The 17466-nt window shown below is 45.7% G+C and overlaps 1 protein-coding gene across 10 annotated transcripts in view; it reads right to left on the minus strand.

The window, feature by feature from the left end:
* TIAM1 (T cell lymphoma invasion and metastasis 1) overlaps window positions 1–17466 on the minus strand; it is a 357042-nt gene that overhangs the window by 113664 nt on the left and 225912 nt on the right. For 9 of the 10 annotated variants that reach the window (XM_029603612.1, XM_029603607.1, XM_029603606.1 and 6 more), the window contains 4 exons: window positions 15943–16024; window positions 12167–12253; window positions 11274–11489; window positions 10724–10809 (listed from right to left, as the gene is read on the minus strand). In XM_029603612.1, coding sequence (XP_029459472.1) covers window positions 10724–10809; window positions 11274–11489; window positions 12167–12253; window positions 15943–16024 — 471 coding nt within the window. The remainder of the gene's footprint in view (window positions 1–10723; window positions 10810–11273; window positions 11490–12166; window positions 12254–15942; window positions 16025–17466) is intronic. The other variant, XM_029603614.1, reaches the window with a different exon arrangement.

The raw sequence follows: 17466 nt of genomic DNA on the forward strand, positions 1-17466 counted from the left end.
TTCATGGAGGTTGGGAGGAGGTGGGGGGCCCTTAAGTGTTATATGAATGACCATTCTTATCTGGGTGTCCAACCTGGGGAAAGGGGGGTGAATAGGGGTGGGAGCATAGGGTTAGAGGGCAATGTAGATGCCCAGGTGTCTCAGGCTTGGGGTAGGGGTTTGGGGACGTGGGTAAAGGGGGGGATGAGCTTTGGGAGTTATTGGGGTTTTGTACTGTGGAGACCAATATGCAGGATGCTACTTTTGTGTTTGCACATGTTAAGATTCCTTGCTTTTTAATAAGGGGGCACCCTAGGATGGGCGGATGTGCCCTTTAGGAAGAGTGTAAGATCTGTTTGTTGGCACTGTGGTTCCCTAGCACTGCCTAACAAACAATGACTAACGTATTGTGTCCTAGAATGTTTGTGGGCTGGGTTCACCTATTAAATAGCAAAAATTTCGAGTACACTGAAAAGGCATCAGGCTGACATAACTCTGCTTCAAGAAACACTCCTTAATGATGTTGATCATGGTAAACTATGTAAATGGTAAGTGGGTGAATTATATTGGGCTTCTTCAGGATCTCAAAATGGAAATGTTCGTTTTATTGCATAAATCACTGTCTTTTCAACACAGTGCTACGATTAGCAACCCCAGAGGTCGCTAATCAATCACTATACTTGGTATAATTTATAAATTTATATATATTATGTATTTATATTATATATATATTATGTATTTATATTATATATATATTATGTATTTATAAATTTATAAATACTTGGTATAATTTATGTTACAATGTTTTCTTGTTCTTGTTGTTTTTCTTGTGATTTCAAGCAGCCTGTTGCTCTTTTTTGCCAGTTCCAAGCTCTATATCTCTGTTCCTATGCAATCCCATCCCTGGTACCTGTTTAATGTAATTTCAATCTTCAGTTCTGCTGTAAACCGATATGATGTAGCTACTAATATCGGTATAAAAAAGTGTTAAATAAATAAATACATACTATTTGTAATGTTTATGCTCTGAATTAGTATGATTGCAAGTTTTTTCTCTCTCTTTGTCAGTTGTTAGGCAAAGCTCCCTCTGTCTCTCTGGTCCTGGATGGTGATTTTAATGTGGTCAATGACCTCCAATTGGATAAATTGAACCCAGGGCTGACAGAAGTGGCCTTGAAACACAAAGGCATCCCCATACTGTGTAAGCAATTGGATTTATTGGATGTCTGGCAGGTTCTCCACCCTACGGACCGGGATTACACCCATGTTTCCCGGGCACATGCTTCTCAATCATGTCTAGATTATCTTCTGCTTGCACCAGCTATGTTCTCTCAAGTGATGGCTGCAGAGATTGGTCCTCTGATGATATCTGATCATGCCTTGATTTGGGTGGATTTTCTTTGGGGGGACTAGTGGGGCAAGGGCAGCATTTTTAGCAAAAGATAAACATCTTCAAGAATTTTTGCAGCTACACTGGGATGTATTTCAGGAGCATAACAAAGAACATGTCATTCCGCCCGCCCTTTTTTGGGAAACCAGTAAGGCGGTACTCTGGAGTGAGATTATAGCCTATGTAGACCATAGACATAAGGGTTTTAATGCCTCATTATTAAAACTAGAACGACAGGTGCTTCATGATCAGCAGCGCCTAGGGGGTGGGTGTTCTGAACTAGCTAGGACAAATTATCTCACCTCTCTAGCTGCCTTGAATTCCCTGCTTCATCAGCGCATAGTTAAATCTATGTTTTATTACAAATTTCAACTTTTTCAATATAGTAGTAAGACAGGGAAACCATTAGCCAATTTGGTAAAATGTAAATTGAGGGCTAAATCTTATAAAATTGTTAACTCACAGCAGGGGCTTAGTGGAGCCTTTCTTGACTGTTTTCAATAGCTTTATGCTCGGCAGCCAGGGAATGAAGCAGCCAGGTCTTGTTTCTTTCGAAGATTTTCTCTCCTGCAACTCACCGATGCGCAATTAGAAAAACTAAATGCGCCTCTACGTCTGGAGGAAATTCAATATGGGATTTTGGGGGCTCCTTCATATAAAGCACTTGGGCTGGATGGCAATGGTGGGGGGGGGGGGGGGAGTTTTACAAGATTCTACAAGAGTGGCACTTCCCTTGCTTCTTTTTTTTACAAGAACCTACTTGAACAGCAATCTTTTCCACCTCACACCAATAAGGCCCTGATTACATTAATTTCCAAAAACGAAAAGGATCCATTGGACCCAAGTTCTTACAGGCCAATATCCTTATTGAATTTTGACGTAAAATTACTTGCTAAGATTTTTGCTAATAGACTAGCATGCGTTCTCCCTTCATTGACTGGGGATCATCAGGTGGGGTTTGTGTGGGAATGTCATCCTATTTTTAACGTGTGACATGCATTGGCTTCTGTTTCGTGGAGTGCTTCTCATAATATGCCATCCCTACTGGTGGGGTTTGATACCAAAACGGCCTTTGATTGTGTGGCCTGGGATTACCTTTTCATTGTTTTAGAGCAGTTTGGGTTTCGAGGTGACTGACTGAGGGTGGTCCACCTCCTATACTCGGCGCCTAGTGCCCAAATCTTGACAAATGGCTCTCTTACTGATGAATTCCCATTGCAACATGGTACCTGGCAAGGTTGTCCGCTGTCACCGTTACTATTTATCTTGCTGCTTGAACCACTGTTGGTGGCCATTCAACAGAATGTAAATATTTCTGGTACTGTGGTTGGAACCAGACTGTTCAAGGTTGCCGCTTTTTCAGATGAACTCCTGGTCCATCTTAGTGATCTGGTAGCATCATTGAGTGCTTTGATGAAGGAATTCAACATTTTGGGGGCTTTTCTGGCTTCAAGTTAAATTTGGGTAAATCTAAGGTGATAGCTTCCCACACACATTATCAGGCAGACTGGGAAAGGAAATTTCCTTTTAAATGGATTGGGGACTCTTTTTGTTATCAGTGGATACAGCTATCATTCTCTCTGGCCAAAGTTTATGATTTAAACATTCTCCCACTTTTCAAGTCTCTAAAGAATAAATTCTTGGAATGTAAAGATTTACCTCTTTTGGTGACGGGTAGGGTGAATTTATTTAAAATGCTTATTTGGCCCCAATGGTTATATATCTTACAAACCTTTCCCTTACTGCTTCAGAAGAGATATTAAGCTAGTTTATATGATGTTGTCTCGATTTGTTTGGCTTGGGAAAAGGGCGCAGATTTCTATGGCTCATCTGGTAGGGCCTTGGCACCAGGGAGGACTGGGAGTCCTTGATTTAGAGGAATATAATATGACCTGATTACTGCGACATGTGAAAGATTGGCTATTTAATTTTCTGCACTTTACCCCCATGGACCTGGAAAAAGAATTAAGCCATTGCATCCTGCATATGTACTCAATGCTCGGATGGCTCATTTGCCTTCCTCTATTTGTAGTAACTTTACTTTGGTATCTTTGTGCAAGATGTGGGCATAACTGTTTCAAATTGGGCCAGAACCTGCAGGAATCCGTGTACTTACCTATATGGGGCAATCTGGATTTGCCTCCTGGCATGCAGATCCTGTTTTTCTCTCAAAGGGAGGAAACGGGCATAGACTCCTTATCGCACTTGGTAGACTCCAGAGGTGTCATATTACCTTACCAAGAATTGTCCACGTGATTTGTTCTTTCCCCTAAGTCCTTTTTTGCCTACCTTCAACTGCATCGCTATGTAAAATCTTTGCAGAAACCTCATCTCCGCGATGTTCTAATGGACTGGCTGGAAGAGATTTTTCAAGTAGACAGGCAGAGGTCAGATGGGGATTTCTTGTATTCGGAGGTCATTTCTTAGTTTAAAAAATTAGGTTGCAGGTGTGAGGGTTATATGCCAAGTGGAAGATGGAAATATCTTCCTTAACCGATTTCCCCCTCCTTCATGCCGTAAAGTGCATACCTGAGTTGAAGGAAGATGCATCTTTACGGGAGATGCAATATAAATTTTTGCGAAGGGCATATTTATTTCCCTCCTGGCTGCATAGGGCAGGCTATTTAAACTCTAAGCTGTGCAGTAAGTGTCAGACAGACAGGGGCACCTTAGGGCATTGTTTTTGGGGCTTGTACTGTTATTCAAACTTTCTGGGGTAAGGTTCATAGGTATCTGTCTCTTTTGGTGAGTAGGCCAGTGGTTTTTGCCCTGGAGGGTGTGTTTTGATGTAGCCTCGGCTTTTCAGTTACAAGGAGGGATGGGTGTTCTCTTGATATGGAAGGCATGTTTGATCGCAAAGAAGGCCAGTCTGTTTCACTGGAATGAGCAAGCTCCTCCAATATTTTGGCTCTGGAGAAATAAATGACATGCTCTGATGCAAATGGAATATCAGACTACCACACCTTCCTTTAAATATAAATGGAGAAATTACTTACCTGATAATTTTGTTTTCCTTAGTGTAGACAGATGGACTCAGGACCAATGGGTATAGTGTACTCCTGATAGCAGTTGGAGACGGATCAGATTTCAATCTGACGTCAGCCCTAGTACATATACCCCTGCAGGAAGTGCAGCTCTTCAGTATTCTCCTCGAAAAGCAATTGTGGATATATGCATGCCTGAATAACTTGAATAACTTGGATAACTTGATTAACTTTATAACTTGGTTAACTTGATTAATTTGAACTGTTTGAATTGGTTATAGCTGGAGACCGCCAGTACCCTCAACCGAGAAATGTCGACAACCGGTAGGATGGGTGTCCTTGTTGGAGGAAAGCATGGCTTACCCGTGAATCATCGCTCTCGGGGATCTCACCTGAGAATTCCATGAATAATGGCAACCGTGGGTGGGATGCTGAGTCCATCTGTTTACACTAAGGAAAACGAAATTATCAGGTAAGTAATTTCTCCATTTCCTAGCGTGTAGCAGATGGACTCAGGACCAATGGGATGTATAAAAGCTATTCCCGAACCAGGTAGGAGGCTGCCCGTGGCCCACTTAGTACTGCCTTTCAAATGCTGTGTCCACTTGAGCCTGAACATCCAGGCGGGAAAGCCTGGAGAAGGTGTGGATGGAGGACCCTGTCGCCGCCCGACAGATCTCTGCGGGTGACAGCATCTTGGTTTCTGCACAGGACACTGCCTGGGCTCTAGTGGAATGGGCCTTGACTTGTAAAGGCAGTGGCTTGCCTGCTTCTACGTAGGCCGCCTTGATGACTTCTTTGATCCAGCGGGCTATGGTTGCTCGCAAGGCTGCTTCCCCTTGCTTCTTCCAGTGTGAAGCAGGAATAGATGGTCCATCTTTCGTTAGGATTCCAACCTTTCTAGGTATCGGACTAGGAGTCTGCAGACTTTGAGGTGGCGTAGACTGCGAGCCTCTTCCAAATTCTTATGCTCATCTGGCGATGGTAGCAAGATGGTTTGGTTGAGATGGAAGTGAAAAACCACTTTGGGGAGGAAGACGGGACGGCGTGTAACTGGATGGTTCCCGGGGTGAGTCTGAGGAATGGCTCCAGGCAGGACAGTGCTTGTAGCTCGGAGATACGACAGGCTGAACAGACTGCCACCAGGAAGGCTGTCTTCAATGTTAATAGTCGGAGAGACATGCTGCGAAGAGGTCTGAAGGAGGCTCCTGCTAAGAAATCTAGGACCAGGTTGAGGTTCCAAAGAGGTACCGGCCACTTTAGGGGTGGTCAGATCTGCTTGACTCCTTTCAGAAAGCGGGAGACATCCGGGTGAGAGGCTAGGCTGCCGCTCTCACTCTTGGTTCCGTAACATGACAATGCGGCCACCTGTACCTTGATGGAGTTGAGAGACAATCCCTTCTGTAGTCCGTTCTGCAGGAATTCCAAAATCGCAGGAATTTTGACTGAGCATGGAACATCCTTATGTATGTTAGGGAAGTGGAGAACTTGCGTGCTTGGAGCAGAGTGTCAATTACTGCCCCCGAGTATCTGCTCTTCCTCAGGCGAGTCCTCTCAATGGTCAGGCCGTAAGAGAGAATCGAGCTTGATCCTCGTGGAGGATCGGCCCTTGTTGGAGCAGGTCCCTGTGTGGCGGTAGCGGAAGGGGGCTCCCTGTCAGCAGCCTTCTCATGTCTGCGTACCACGGTCTTCTTGGCCAGTCCGGGGCCACTAGAAATACTGGTCCCTTGTGGTGTTCTATCTTGTGGATGATTGCGCCCAATAGGTGCCACGGTGGGAAGGCATATAACAGAGTCTCCTGTGGCCAGGTCTGTACCAGGGTATTGATTCCCTGGGACTGAGGTTCCCGCCTGTGGCTGAAGAAGCTGGGCACTTGGGCATTGGACCGGTTTGCCAGGAGGTCCATGGTTTGTGTTCCCCAACAGTTTATTATCAATTGGAATGCTGTGGTCGACAGACTCCATTCTCCTGGGTCTAGACTTTCTCTGCTGAGGTAATCCACAGCGATGTTGTCTTTCCCTGCGATGTGGAAGGCCAAGATCTCTTGAAGGTTCCCTTCCGCCCATGACATTAGGGGGTCTATTTCCAGAGACACCTGTTGGCTTCTGGTTCCTCCCTGATGGTTGATGTAGGCCACTGTTGTGGCGTTGTCCGACATTATTCTGACTGATTTGTCTCGGAGTCTGTGACCGAACCGTAGACAGGCTAGTCTGACTGCCCGGGCTTCTAGGCGATTGATGTTCCATCCCGACTCTTCTTTGTTCCATTGCCCCTGGGCGGTTAGCTCCTGGCAGTGTGCTCCCCATCCTCGTAGACTGGCATCCGTGGAGAGCAGGATCCAGGTTGGTGAGGATAGTCTCACTCCCTGGCTCAGATGGCCTTCTTGTAGCCACCATCGTAGTTGGGTCCGAACTTTGTCTGGGAGCTGAAGACGTACGGTGTAGTTCTGGGACAGCGGATTCCATTGTGATAGTAGTAAGCGCTGTAGGGATCTCATGTGAGCTCTTGCCCATGGCACTACTTCCAGTGTGGATGCCATGAGGCCGAGGACTTGGAGGTAGTCCCATGCTGTGGGACGAAGCTCGCTCAACAGGGTTCGCAACTGGGTCATCAGTTTTGATCTCCTTGTCGGTGTCAGGATGACCTTGTCTTGTTTGGTGTCGAACCGGACTCCCAAGTATTCTAGAGATTGGGAGGGCTGCAGACAGCTCTTGTTTGTGTTGACCACCCACCCTAGGCTCTCCAGTAGAGTTTTGACTCTGTTGGTCGCCTGGTGACTTTCCTCTGGAGATTTCGCCCTGATCAGTCAATCGTCTAGATAAGGGTGTACGAGGATTCCTTCCTTCCTCAGTGTTGCTGCCACTACCACCATGAACTTGGTGCTGTGGCTAACCCGAATGTTGGTGCCCGGAACTGGCAGTGATGGTCCAGGATCATGAAGCGTAGAAAACGCTGATGCTCTTGATGGATCGTAATGTGTAGGTAGGCTTCCGACAGATCCAGGGATGTAAGGAACTTATTACCGAGCATAGGATTTCCATGCGGAAGCGAGGAATCTTCAGGTGACGGTTGACCGACTTGAGGTCCAGGATGGGCCGGAACGTTCCTTCTTCTTTCTTGGTAACGATAAAATAGATGGAATAATGTCCAATATTTATTTGTTGTGCCGGCACCGGTGTTATAGCCTCTAAGTCTAGCAATCTGGTCAGTGTAGCTTCTACTGCCATCCTCTTGGAAGGGTCGTAGCAGGGGGATTCCACAAACTTGTCCGGAGGGAGGTGGTGGAAATCCAGGTAATATCCCTCTCGAATGATGGCTAGGACCCACTTGTCCAAAGTTATCTCGACCCATCTTTGGTAGAATAGGGCAAGTCTGCCCCCTATGGCTTCTTCCTTTGGACGGGTCGGCTGATTTTCATTGTGGGGTGCGGCTGGGGCCTGGGCCCGAGCCAGCTCCCCTTTTGTTGTGCTTGATCCGAAAGGACTGGCTCCTGCCTGCGGGGCGAGCCGCTTGATATGTGCTTCTGTATGGGTTGAAGCGCTGTGATCCTCTGCCCCTGGAAGTTCGGGGGAAAGGTCGCTGGTTTCTCTTATTCCTGTCCTCCGGTAGCCGCAGCAGTGGGGATTCGCCCCATTTGTTGGCTAGCTTCTCTAGTTCGCTTCCGAACAGGAGGGTTCCCTTGAAGGGCATCCTTGTGAGTCTCGTTTTGGAAGATGCGTCGGCCGACCAGCTTCGGAGCCAGAGTTGTCTTCTGGCTGCCACGGCTGATGACACTCCTCTAGCTGCGGTGCGCACCAGATCAGAATTGGCATCCGTGAGGAATGATACTGCTGGTCCCAGGGCTTCCCCAGGAGTGTTGTTCCTGGTCTGTGATAAGCAGGTGCGTGTCACCAGGGTACAATAGGCTGCGATCTGTAGAGACATAGCGGAGACGTCAAAAGACTGTTTGAGGATGGATTCCAGACGTCTGTCTTGAGCATCCTTGAGTGCTGTTCCTCCCTCAACTGGAATAGTAGTGCGCTTCGAGACCGCGCAGACCATGGCATCCACATTCAGACATGCCAGGAGATCTTTGGCAGCTGGGTCCAGAGGGTACATGGCTGCCAGGGCATGCACCCCTTTGAACGTAGTCTCTGGGGAATCCCAATCCAGGTCAATTAGCTGCTGGACGGCTTGTAATAGTGGGAAATGATGGGAGGTCTGACGGAGTCCCTCTAGGAGGGGATTCGTCTTAGCTTCCCCCGAGGCACTTGTGCCCGGGATAGCGAGCTCTTTCAAGCTGTGTGTGACCAGGTCTGGAAGCTCGTCCTTGGTGAAGAATCGCCTCATGGTTCGGTGTGGCTCTGTCCCCGGGGAAAGTTCCCCTTCCTCCAGGGGGTCTGATTCCTCATCTGAGTTGTCCATGTCCCCGAAGGTGGGGGCTTCTGGGTGGTGGAATCACTTCCCTGGGCATAGAGGATCCCGGGATGTTGAGGTCCTCTGGCGGAGGTTGTGGCCGTATTATCGGAGGCCCCGGTTGCATGTGGATGAAGGTATGCAGGCCTTTGAAGAATTCCACCCAGGAGATAGATGCTGGGTCTAAATTAAGAGGCGCTGTGTCCCTGGGGAGCCCCATTTGAGGGAGGGTCCCGCTGAGGGATGCTAGGTCCAGCATACTATTCGAGAAGCTGGAACCCGGTACCGGCTGGGGAGGGCCATGGGATGGATCCCCCAGGGCCTCCTCGCACTGTATACACAGGGCCGTGGTCTCCTCATGCTGTGCAGCTCTAATGTGGCATGCTGGGCAAAGGCCCTGAGCCTTGAGCTTCTTTTCCGGTGGTGCCATGGCTTGAGCGCGTAAAATAAAGGGCCCGGGTGGCTTAGTTATGCGCTCAGGTGCATCGAAGTTGTGCGCGTAGGATTGGTATGTGTTCAGGGAGATGTGCGCGCTGTTGTGCGCACAGATCAAAGTTATGCGCCCGGCACAGTAAGCACGTAGCTATGCGCGTCGCTTGTGCGCACGGTACTTGGGCGTGCGACGTTGTGCGCACAAGATATTTGTGCGCACAGCTTGCCTCTATGCGCACGGATTGGGGGGCGGCGGACAGGGTGGCGAACAGATCAAGATGGTGACGGCGACCACCTCGGAGGGTCTCCATGTGGGAGGACCCTCGGATCTGACCGGGGTCTAGCCCTGCTGGGGCAGATCAACCCGGTGGTAACCCAGTGGCACTGGTCCCGGCTCGCGACCTGTGCGACTCCTCGAGCTTCGGAGACCAGAGACTTTTAAATAGATTTCTACTTTACCTTGTCTTGGCGCTTCCCGGTCTTGTTCCGGGCAGTCACCGGCTGCGGGGAGAGAGAGAAAATAACTTCACAGCCCGAAGTTGCACCCGCTGCCTCTCAGCCTCACCCAATGTTGGGGGCTAGGTCCCCGCCAAGGGTCAGCCGCCGGACTGAGGCTTACCTCCGAAGGATCGCGGAAATCACCTCGGGAATTCTCAACTGGGGGAGGGACCCAATGGGTGTCACCACAGGAGAGTGGGGCTTGTCTGTAGAGGTAAAATTTCTTCTTGTTTTGGTTTTCTTTGCTAAATTACTCTAATGCTGTGCTAGCATGCACAGAGTCCAGAACTGCTATGGAGACGGAAAATACTGAAGAGCTGCACTTCCTGCAGGGGTATATGTACTAGGGCTGACGTCAGATTGAAATCTGATCCGTCTCCAACTGCTTTCAGGCATACACTATACCCATTGGTCCTGAGTCCATCTGCTACTCGCTAGGAAATGTAAGTTTATCAGTAATTGGTATCCTTATTTACAAAGATTATCCCCTACGCTAGAAGTGAGTTAATTACCCCTGAATGTGTTGGTTTTGCCTGAAAAGAATCTTCCTACTGCTTTGCTATCTTTTGTTCTCTTCAGTGGAGGGGATGGGGGGGGGGGCAGTTGCCTAGGGAGGGGGTTTCTGTATAAAAACTGTACACTTGCACACATGAGTGTCCACTGATCACTATTTGACATGCTTCAGAGTCATGTATGTCAAATGTTTGTGATATTTTTACTTCAATAAACAGTTTTACATAACAAGAACTGCAATCAAGCAAGAAGATGCCCCAGCCACAAAGGCAAGGAGGGCTATATACCAGAGGAAAACTGCTGACTTCATAGCCAAGAATGATTAGGAAGTCTTTTTATTTTCACAGCCTCTGGGTTGGAGGAAAGAGTTTCATTCCGTTATTCTTAGTGCCAAGACCTAATGGCTAGGCTCTGGATGGAGCTACCGTCTGCGGCTCCCTTACATAGTAACTTATGTGAATTTGTCAAGCATGTTTAAGTAGGAAAACAACGTTTCAGACAAGCCAAAGAAAAATAAATATAAAAATCTCACCTTGCTCATTTCATCAGCCTCATCAGATAACTGCAGCTGGATCTCCTCTGGAGCTGCCTCAGTACCAAAATCTTGCTCGCTGCAAACTGAGAACCCAAACAAAGTTCAGAAACCTAAAGGGCTGAAAAAGTGCTGCTATTCTAGTACAATGATTGAAGGTGGATTTTTGACAAGCAGATGAGATTTTCTATCCAGAAGTTAAGGTCACACGTAGTTTTATTATGCAATATGAATGACTCTTGTGACTTGAACTGCAGCGCAGTTTCATTTATCACCGAGGTGCCAAGATCGTACCAAGTTTTGTAATTCATGCGCTTGATCTCAGTTTTGCAGAATTCCTAAGCCACAAAAATGACTATCTGAAGGTATATGGCCCTGTGGCTTTTTCATTCCTCTTGCTACAAAAGGGTTTTTGGGTCAACTCACAATTACGATTTACTACAGTCACTGGTCAAATGCACTTCAACATCTCAGAAAACGACCACGTTCCTTACAGAGTTATCACATCCAAACAGTGTCTATTACTTATTACAACAGAAGGTAGTCAAACCTTGATTCCTGTAAACTGCAGAGTCACTTATTTCAAGCCCTGCATCCGTACGACGTGGAGGAGCCTGTGTTAGTTTCTGCCCCTCCTCTACATCAGGGTACGTACGCACTGTAAGAGACAGCGAGGGCTGAGCAAGAGCATTTTTCAGAGCAGCTGAATTCAGATCTCTGAGAGTTTTTCTGTTAATTTCAACCACTTCGTCGCCTGCTTTCAGGCCTGCAATCAAAAGCAACAAGAAAAGCTTAGCACACTGGGAATATAGTCAACAGGAAAAATGCGATGCAATGGACAAGAGTGGGAGGAAACGTGGGAGGAAGTTGGAGAACAAGGAAAGGAAGGAGAGAGTGGGAGGAAGGGGAACAAAGGAGAGTGCATGGGCAAAGAAAGGAGAAGAGGAGAAATGCAAAGAACATAGCAAGAAAGCTGGAATAAAAAGAACAAACCAATGAGATGGAAGAGTGGAAAACAACACACAAACAAGCAATATAGAAGAAAATGGAAGACAGCAGCACATAAATTAATTAAACCCCAACAAACTATAGATTAGAAAAGGATATAAAGATTAAAAAAAAACAAAACAAAACCCACCCCAAAATATACATAAGATGATACCTTTTATTGGACTAACTTAATACAATTCTTCACTAGCTTTTGGGAGCTAATCCTCCCCTTTCTCAGGACAGAATATTTCCATGCATTCAAGCAGACTAACACGGCAGCCACGCGATTTTATCCAAGATTAGAAAAGAACAGAGTGGAGAAAAAAAAAAAAGGCACAAGAATGCAGATGAGGGAAAATCAGCAAGATCTGCAGATGTGTGGGTGAGCCAAAACACCAAACTCCAAGAAATGAAGGTGAGAAATTTGTAGCACTGCACTTTATTATTTGTTACCTTTTTTAAAAGCTAGACCTGTCTCCTTTATATTATTCACATACAGCCGCTGGATTCCTTCTTCTTCCACTGAGGACAGTGAGAAGCCTTCAAAACAATACGAATATTGTTAAAAGTTTGCTTTGCCAGCTCTGTAGAGGCTGCAGGACTGGAACAAGGGTATTAGAAGTCCTAGGCAACTACTGATCTTCCACCTCCCCCCAACCCCAGAGACTTATCGCCTGGTGGTAGCTCCTGTTCTCTTCAGCTGCCGGTGAGAAGGGCTTTGCTGATGACTTTGGCCTTCCTTACCTGAATGTCATGCCCCCCCCCTCCCTCAACGTGCGGTGCTCTAGGAGACCGCCCAGTTCGCCCCCACTGCTTGCGACGTATTATAGCGACTGCCCAGGTTATGAAAGCACCAGTCCTGAATGGCTGGAAAGTAAAAGCTGTCCTAAACGTAGGAGACCCAATTTTTTAAAGTTCAAACTGTGCATTTATTTGTTGAAACTGCAGGGCAAGTCTAAAATGTTGAACTTGAACTCGCCATTTGAAGATTTACTTAAACCTCACCCATTAGAAAATTTTGAAAACCAGTGATGGAAAATGAGTGCGCATTGCATTTGGCACTTTGATACTTTTATGCACATTTCTACCATCATTAAGGCCTGTTCCCTTCTGCTTTTTGCATTCTTGTTTTTTTCAACTCTGCATACTTTGATTCAAGCTTTGGTACTAACACGTACTGATTATTGCCATTCTTTGCTCGCAGAGCTCCCTAAATATCAACTGCACAGGCTTCAGCTTGTGCAAAGCACCGCAAGCTTGCCTCATCACTAGGACTCAATCTAATGCTTGGAGATCTTCATTGCTGCCCATAGCACAACAGATAGATTTCAGTGTTATTTCCGCCATTTCTAATTCTTCATAACTCTGCTTCCCCCTTCTCTTGCTGATCGTGTCTGTTCATATCTCTGCATTCTTCCCAGCAGATTCTTTTAAAGGTTCTATAGCCAACATTAACTTAGTGGAAACTAAAAAGAAGGATTTATTATATTTAGGTTCCTCTTTATGGTATTTTTGGCCTTACTTGTTTAAAGCAATAGATGCTGCTGCTGCTATCTTTAGGGAAGAGTGTGAAGCCTGGCTTTTCACAGGAGTTTTTAAATAATGTCATGTATTATTAAGACCTTTTAACTGAAGCATGAAAATCCCTTAAATACAGCACAGTGCAAAACTCTTTCCAAACCAGTCAAATGCCCCAGAGGCCTCACAATTCCTGAGCTGCATGAATCTGCAGCTATCCAGATACAAGCAGCCTGGGTACATTTCCCCCCCCCCTTCTATTGCACAAAAGTCAATATTGCCCCACTTCGGGGGATAAACCAATGGAGATTTATTCTTGTGCGCCATTTCTTATGCACCACCAAATTTCACAAACTCGAGGGCAAGGTAATCAGAAATGCATTTGAATCACAAATTTAAATGCACGCTCACAAACAAGCTATGCTCATTGCTTATTTATTGAGGTCGAAAAAAAAGAGGATGTGTGACACAAGCAATTAATGACTGTTCAATACATTAATCCACAGATCTTTATTCAATCAAAGAGTACAAAAGAAACACTAAAGGCTCAAATGCCTCTACATAGTTCATAATAGTAACCCTGACACGGCCGTGTTTCATGCCAGGGCTGCGTCAGGGGGACCAACGGACATTCATATTGTCTCAGAAGAGCTCAGGGACGGCAGATGCTTCAAAGAAGAGGGAGAACTCGAGCCGACATAACCATCAAAGTACGTAAACCTTTAATGAGGTGAGAGGCAACTCACAAGGTCCCAACTGGGGAAAAAAAGCCTATAATCAAGACTCCTATATAGCTGGCGTATTCAGCAAACAAGCGGAAGACAGGGAGAGTCTCATATAATCTGAAGAAAAGGTTCCACAGCGAGAACTTGCTGTTTTGACAATATCAAGAAAATTAGTACTGAGCCAAAGCAAGGGCAGGCAGGTGTTTTTAATTAGAAATATTAGGGGCAGATTTTAAATACTTGCGCGATCGCAAGTATTTAAAATCTTTGCATAGCCGCGCGTCTCTTATAAAATCCGGGGTCGGCGCATGCAAGGGGATGCACATTTGTGCAACCTGCGCGCGCTGAGCCCAGCGCGGCCTGCCTGTTCCCTCCGAGGCTGCTCCGATTTCAGAGCGGCCTCGGAGGGAACTTTTCTTCGCCCTCCCCCCACCTTCCCCTCCCTTCCCCTACCTAACCCTCCCCCTACCTTTGTTGGCTGGCAGCCCCGCTCCGTCCTCCGGTCCCGGGGGCTGGTCCGGAGGCCTCGACCACGCCCCCGGGCCAGCACCACGCCCCCGGGCCCGCCCCCTCCCTCCCCTTTTCGAAAGCCCTGGGACTTACGCGCGCCGGCGGCCTATGCAAAATAGGCGCGCGAGGGCCCTGCGCGTGTAAATCCAGAAGGATTTACGCGCGCGGGCCTTTTAAAATCCGCCCCTTAGTGAACTGGGGCACGTCTGAGACAATATGAATGTCTGTTGGTCCCCCAACCCTGGGAAACACGGCTGTGTCAGGGTTACAATTATGAACTATTTAGAGGCATTTGAGCCTTTTTAGTCTTTCTTTTGTACTCTTTCATTGAATAAAGATCTGTGGATTAATGTATTGAACAGTCATTAATTGCTTGCGTGACACATCCTCTTGTTTTTTGACATTTATTTACATGTATGTGCTGTTTACTCCGCTTATTTGTTTAGGCAACAGGCTTTGGGATTTTTCTATTAATAGCAGCAGTATTTGTTAGATGCACCAAAATGTGCCCATTTTATGGCTATGGTTTCTTCACTAGGTCTTATTTCCAAATTTCTGTCCTTTGCATCTTTTGACCTGGTAGTTTCCTCTTGCTCCTTAATACTTCCAGCTCAGATGGAATCAGCACTGGAATCTAGCGCCATGGGCAACTATCTGGGAATAGCCAGAGATCATGTACCAGGGCTCGTTCTGGAACCCTGCAATCATCAGTCCTGAATTTGACCACTAGGTGTCAGCTTCACGTAATGAGTGACTTCCTCCCCGCTGGGGACTGTGAATGCTACCTCTGTGGCATCCTAAGCCAAAGAACTGACTTGGGGATTAAACCAGGGAACTTCTGCAACCCACCTCTTTGGCATCCTAATATATTTTATACCTTAAGATATTAAATATCTTTTTGAATAAAAAAAATGTATGCTTTTTACTATGGGCACATTTCCTGGTGTTAAAAATTCCCTTTCCTCAGGTGTTCTTTTCAGTTTTGCATTTATACTTTACATGCATCAGTGTTGTGTCTACATGAGATCATCATGGAAGCAGTTAGTCTTGTTTGGATTCATAATAAAGGGAATGGCTAGGTAGCTTTCAAAAAATCTTTAAATGCCAGTACTGCCTCATGAATGAACCTTACATATCAGCCTCTATTTGGGTTTAGCTGCATAGAAATGCCTTGGATATCTGAAAGTCAGAAAAGAGCAGAAAGCAGCTGAGCCTAATGTCCATCAGGATCTTCTGTAGTCAGATTGGAGATCAAAGACTTTTTCCTTTACCTGCTGTCAGGGATGGAGCCTACCAAATTTTCACTTGAGAGAAAATATAAAATTTACCTGCAAAGCACAAAAAAGGACATGCAGCTCTCTTATAGTTCATATCGTTAATAATTAGCAAGCAGTGAATAGATAAGTAATCGCGTGTCTTAATTGCAAATTACTATTGATGAATCAGTAACTAAAAACGTAAACAGAAGACTCTTACCATAATTACACAGCAATGTATCAAACTTATCAATCTGAATATGCTGTGTGATTTTTGGACAGATTTCAATTTCTTTGTATAGCTGAAAACCAAACAAAAAAAACCCAATAAATTACATCCTTCAGAAAACTACTTTCATTCTATTCTGATTTAATGATTATTATATAAAGGGAAATCATTTGAAATGGGTGGTAGAGGCGAGCAAGCTGATGTGGTGTCTAGGCATCAAATGGGAAAGAAATTTGTAGGAGGAACAGTTTGCATAGTCTGTTATTAATACTAGCAAAAATACTAGAAAGCAAAGTTGCTTACCTGTAACTGGTGTTCTACAGAGACTGCAGGATCAACAGACCCACATGTAGGTGATGTCAACACATGGCACCATGGCTCCCTCAGTTTATATCAAAGCTAACAGCATGCAAAGAAGAGAGGTGTTTAAACTCACTGGGAAGGTGGGAAGGAATATGGGACTGTTTATCCTCTTCGTACCAGTTACAAGAAAGCAACTGTTTTCTCCATGAATAAACAGAATGAACAGTCCCACACGTGGGGATTCCCAAGCTAAGAGTTGCCTTGATGTCCTCTTCCATCTACCCTCCATAAGACAACATGCCATTTGGGCAATTGCTTAATCATCTTTGTTTTAAACTAACTTGAGAACGGACTGAAAGTAATGTTCTAATTTAGGAGTCAGCCTCTAAGCACTAGTGGGATGCAATAATGTGCACTGAATTCCATGTGACTGCCTTACAAAATTTCTTAGAGAAAGGTTGAGCCAATGTGACCTGATGAGAATGTACATAGTCCTGTAATGAGGGGCTTGCTTTTTAACAGCAGATGGATAAACAGTCAGAGATCCAGTTAGCTATCGTAAGCTGGTTCAGAGAACTCCTTAGTCTATTTGGGTCATAGAAGATAAATAGCTGTGTGGGTGTTCTGATTTCCTTAATGTTACCTCTTTCCACAGAGTAAGCAGTTTAGGAAAGAAGGGGAGTAGGATTATTTCCTAATTTAAATGAAAATTTGAGACTACCTTTGGCAAACATTTGGGATATGTATGCCAAATTACCCTGTAGGGGAAGAATCTTGTGTAAAGAGGGTAGGTGACCAGTGTTTGGAGTTCATTAATACTCCCTTGCTTCATGGTCAGATGCTCTAATGATGGCAGTTTCATTAGATATGAGAGGACCACGTTAAGGCTCTGCAATACGGTGAGTGGCCTTAATAATGATTTTATTTGTAACAAGCCCTTCATAAAACCGGGATGACTGGAAACTGGTTTTCCTGCCATCTGGTAATAGTAGGCTGCTAAGGCACTGAGATGAACTTGTACAGAGCTCACTTTTAATCTAGAATTTGATAAGTGATGTACATAGTCTAGCAAACACTAGACTGTAGAAGATAAAGTGGATAACCCCTTCTCTGTACATCAAATTGTGAATCTCTTCCAGGCTCTACTACAGAAACCCCTAGTGGGTTGTTTTCTTGCCTCCAAGCCAACTCTGGACACCAAATGAGAGCATC

The sequence above is a fragment of the Rhinatrema bivittatum genome, chromosome 5 (genome assembly GCF_901001135.1).
Source record: "Rhinatrema bivittatum chromosome 5, aRhiBiv1.1, whole genome shotgun sequence".
Lineage (NCBI taxonomy): Eukaryota > Metazoa > Chordata > Amphibia > Gymnophiona > Rhinatrematidae > Rhinatrema > Rhinatrema bivittatum.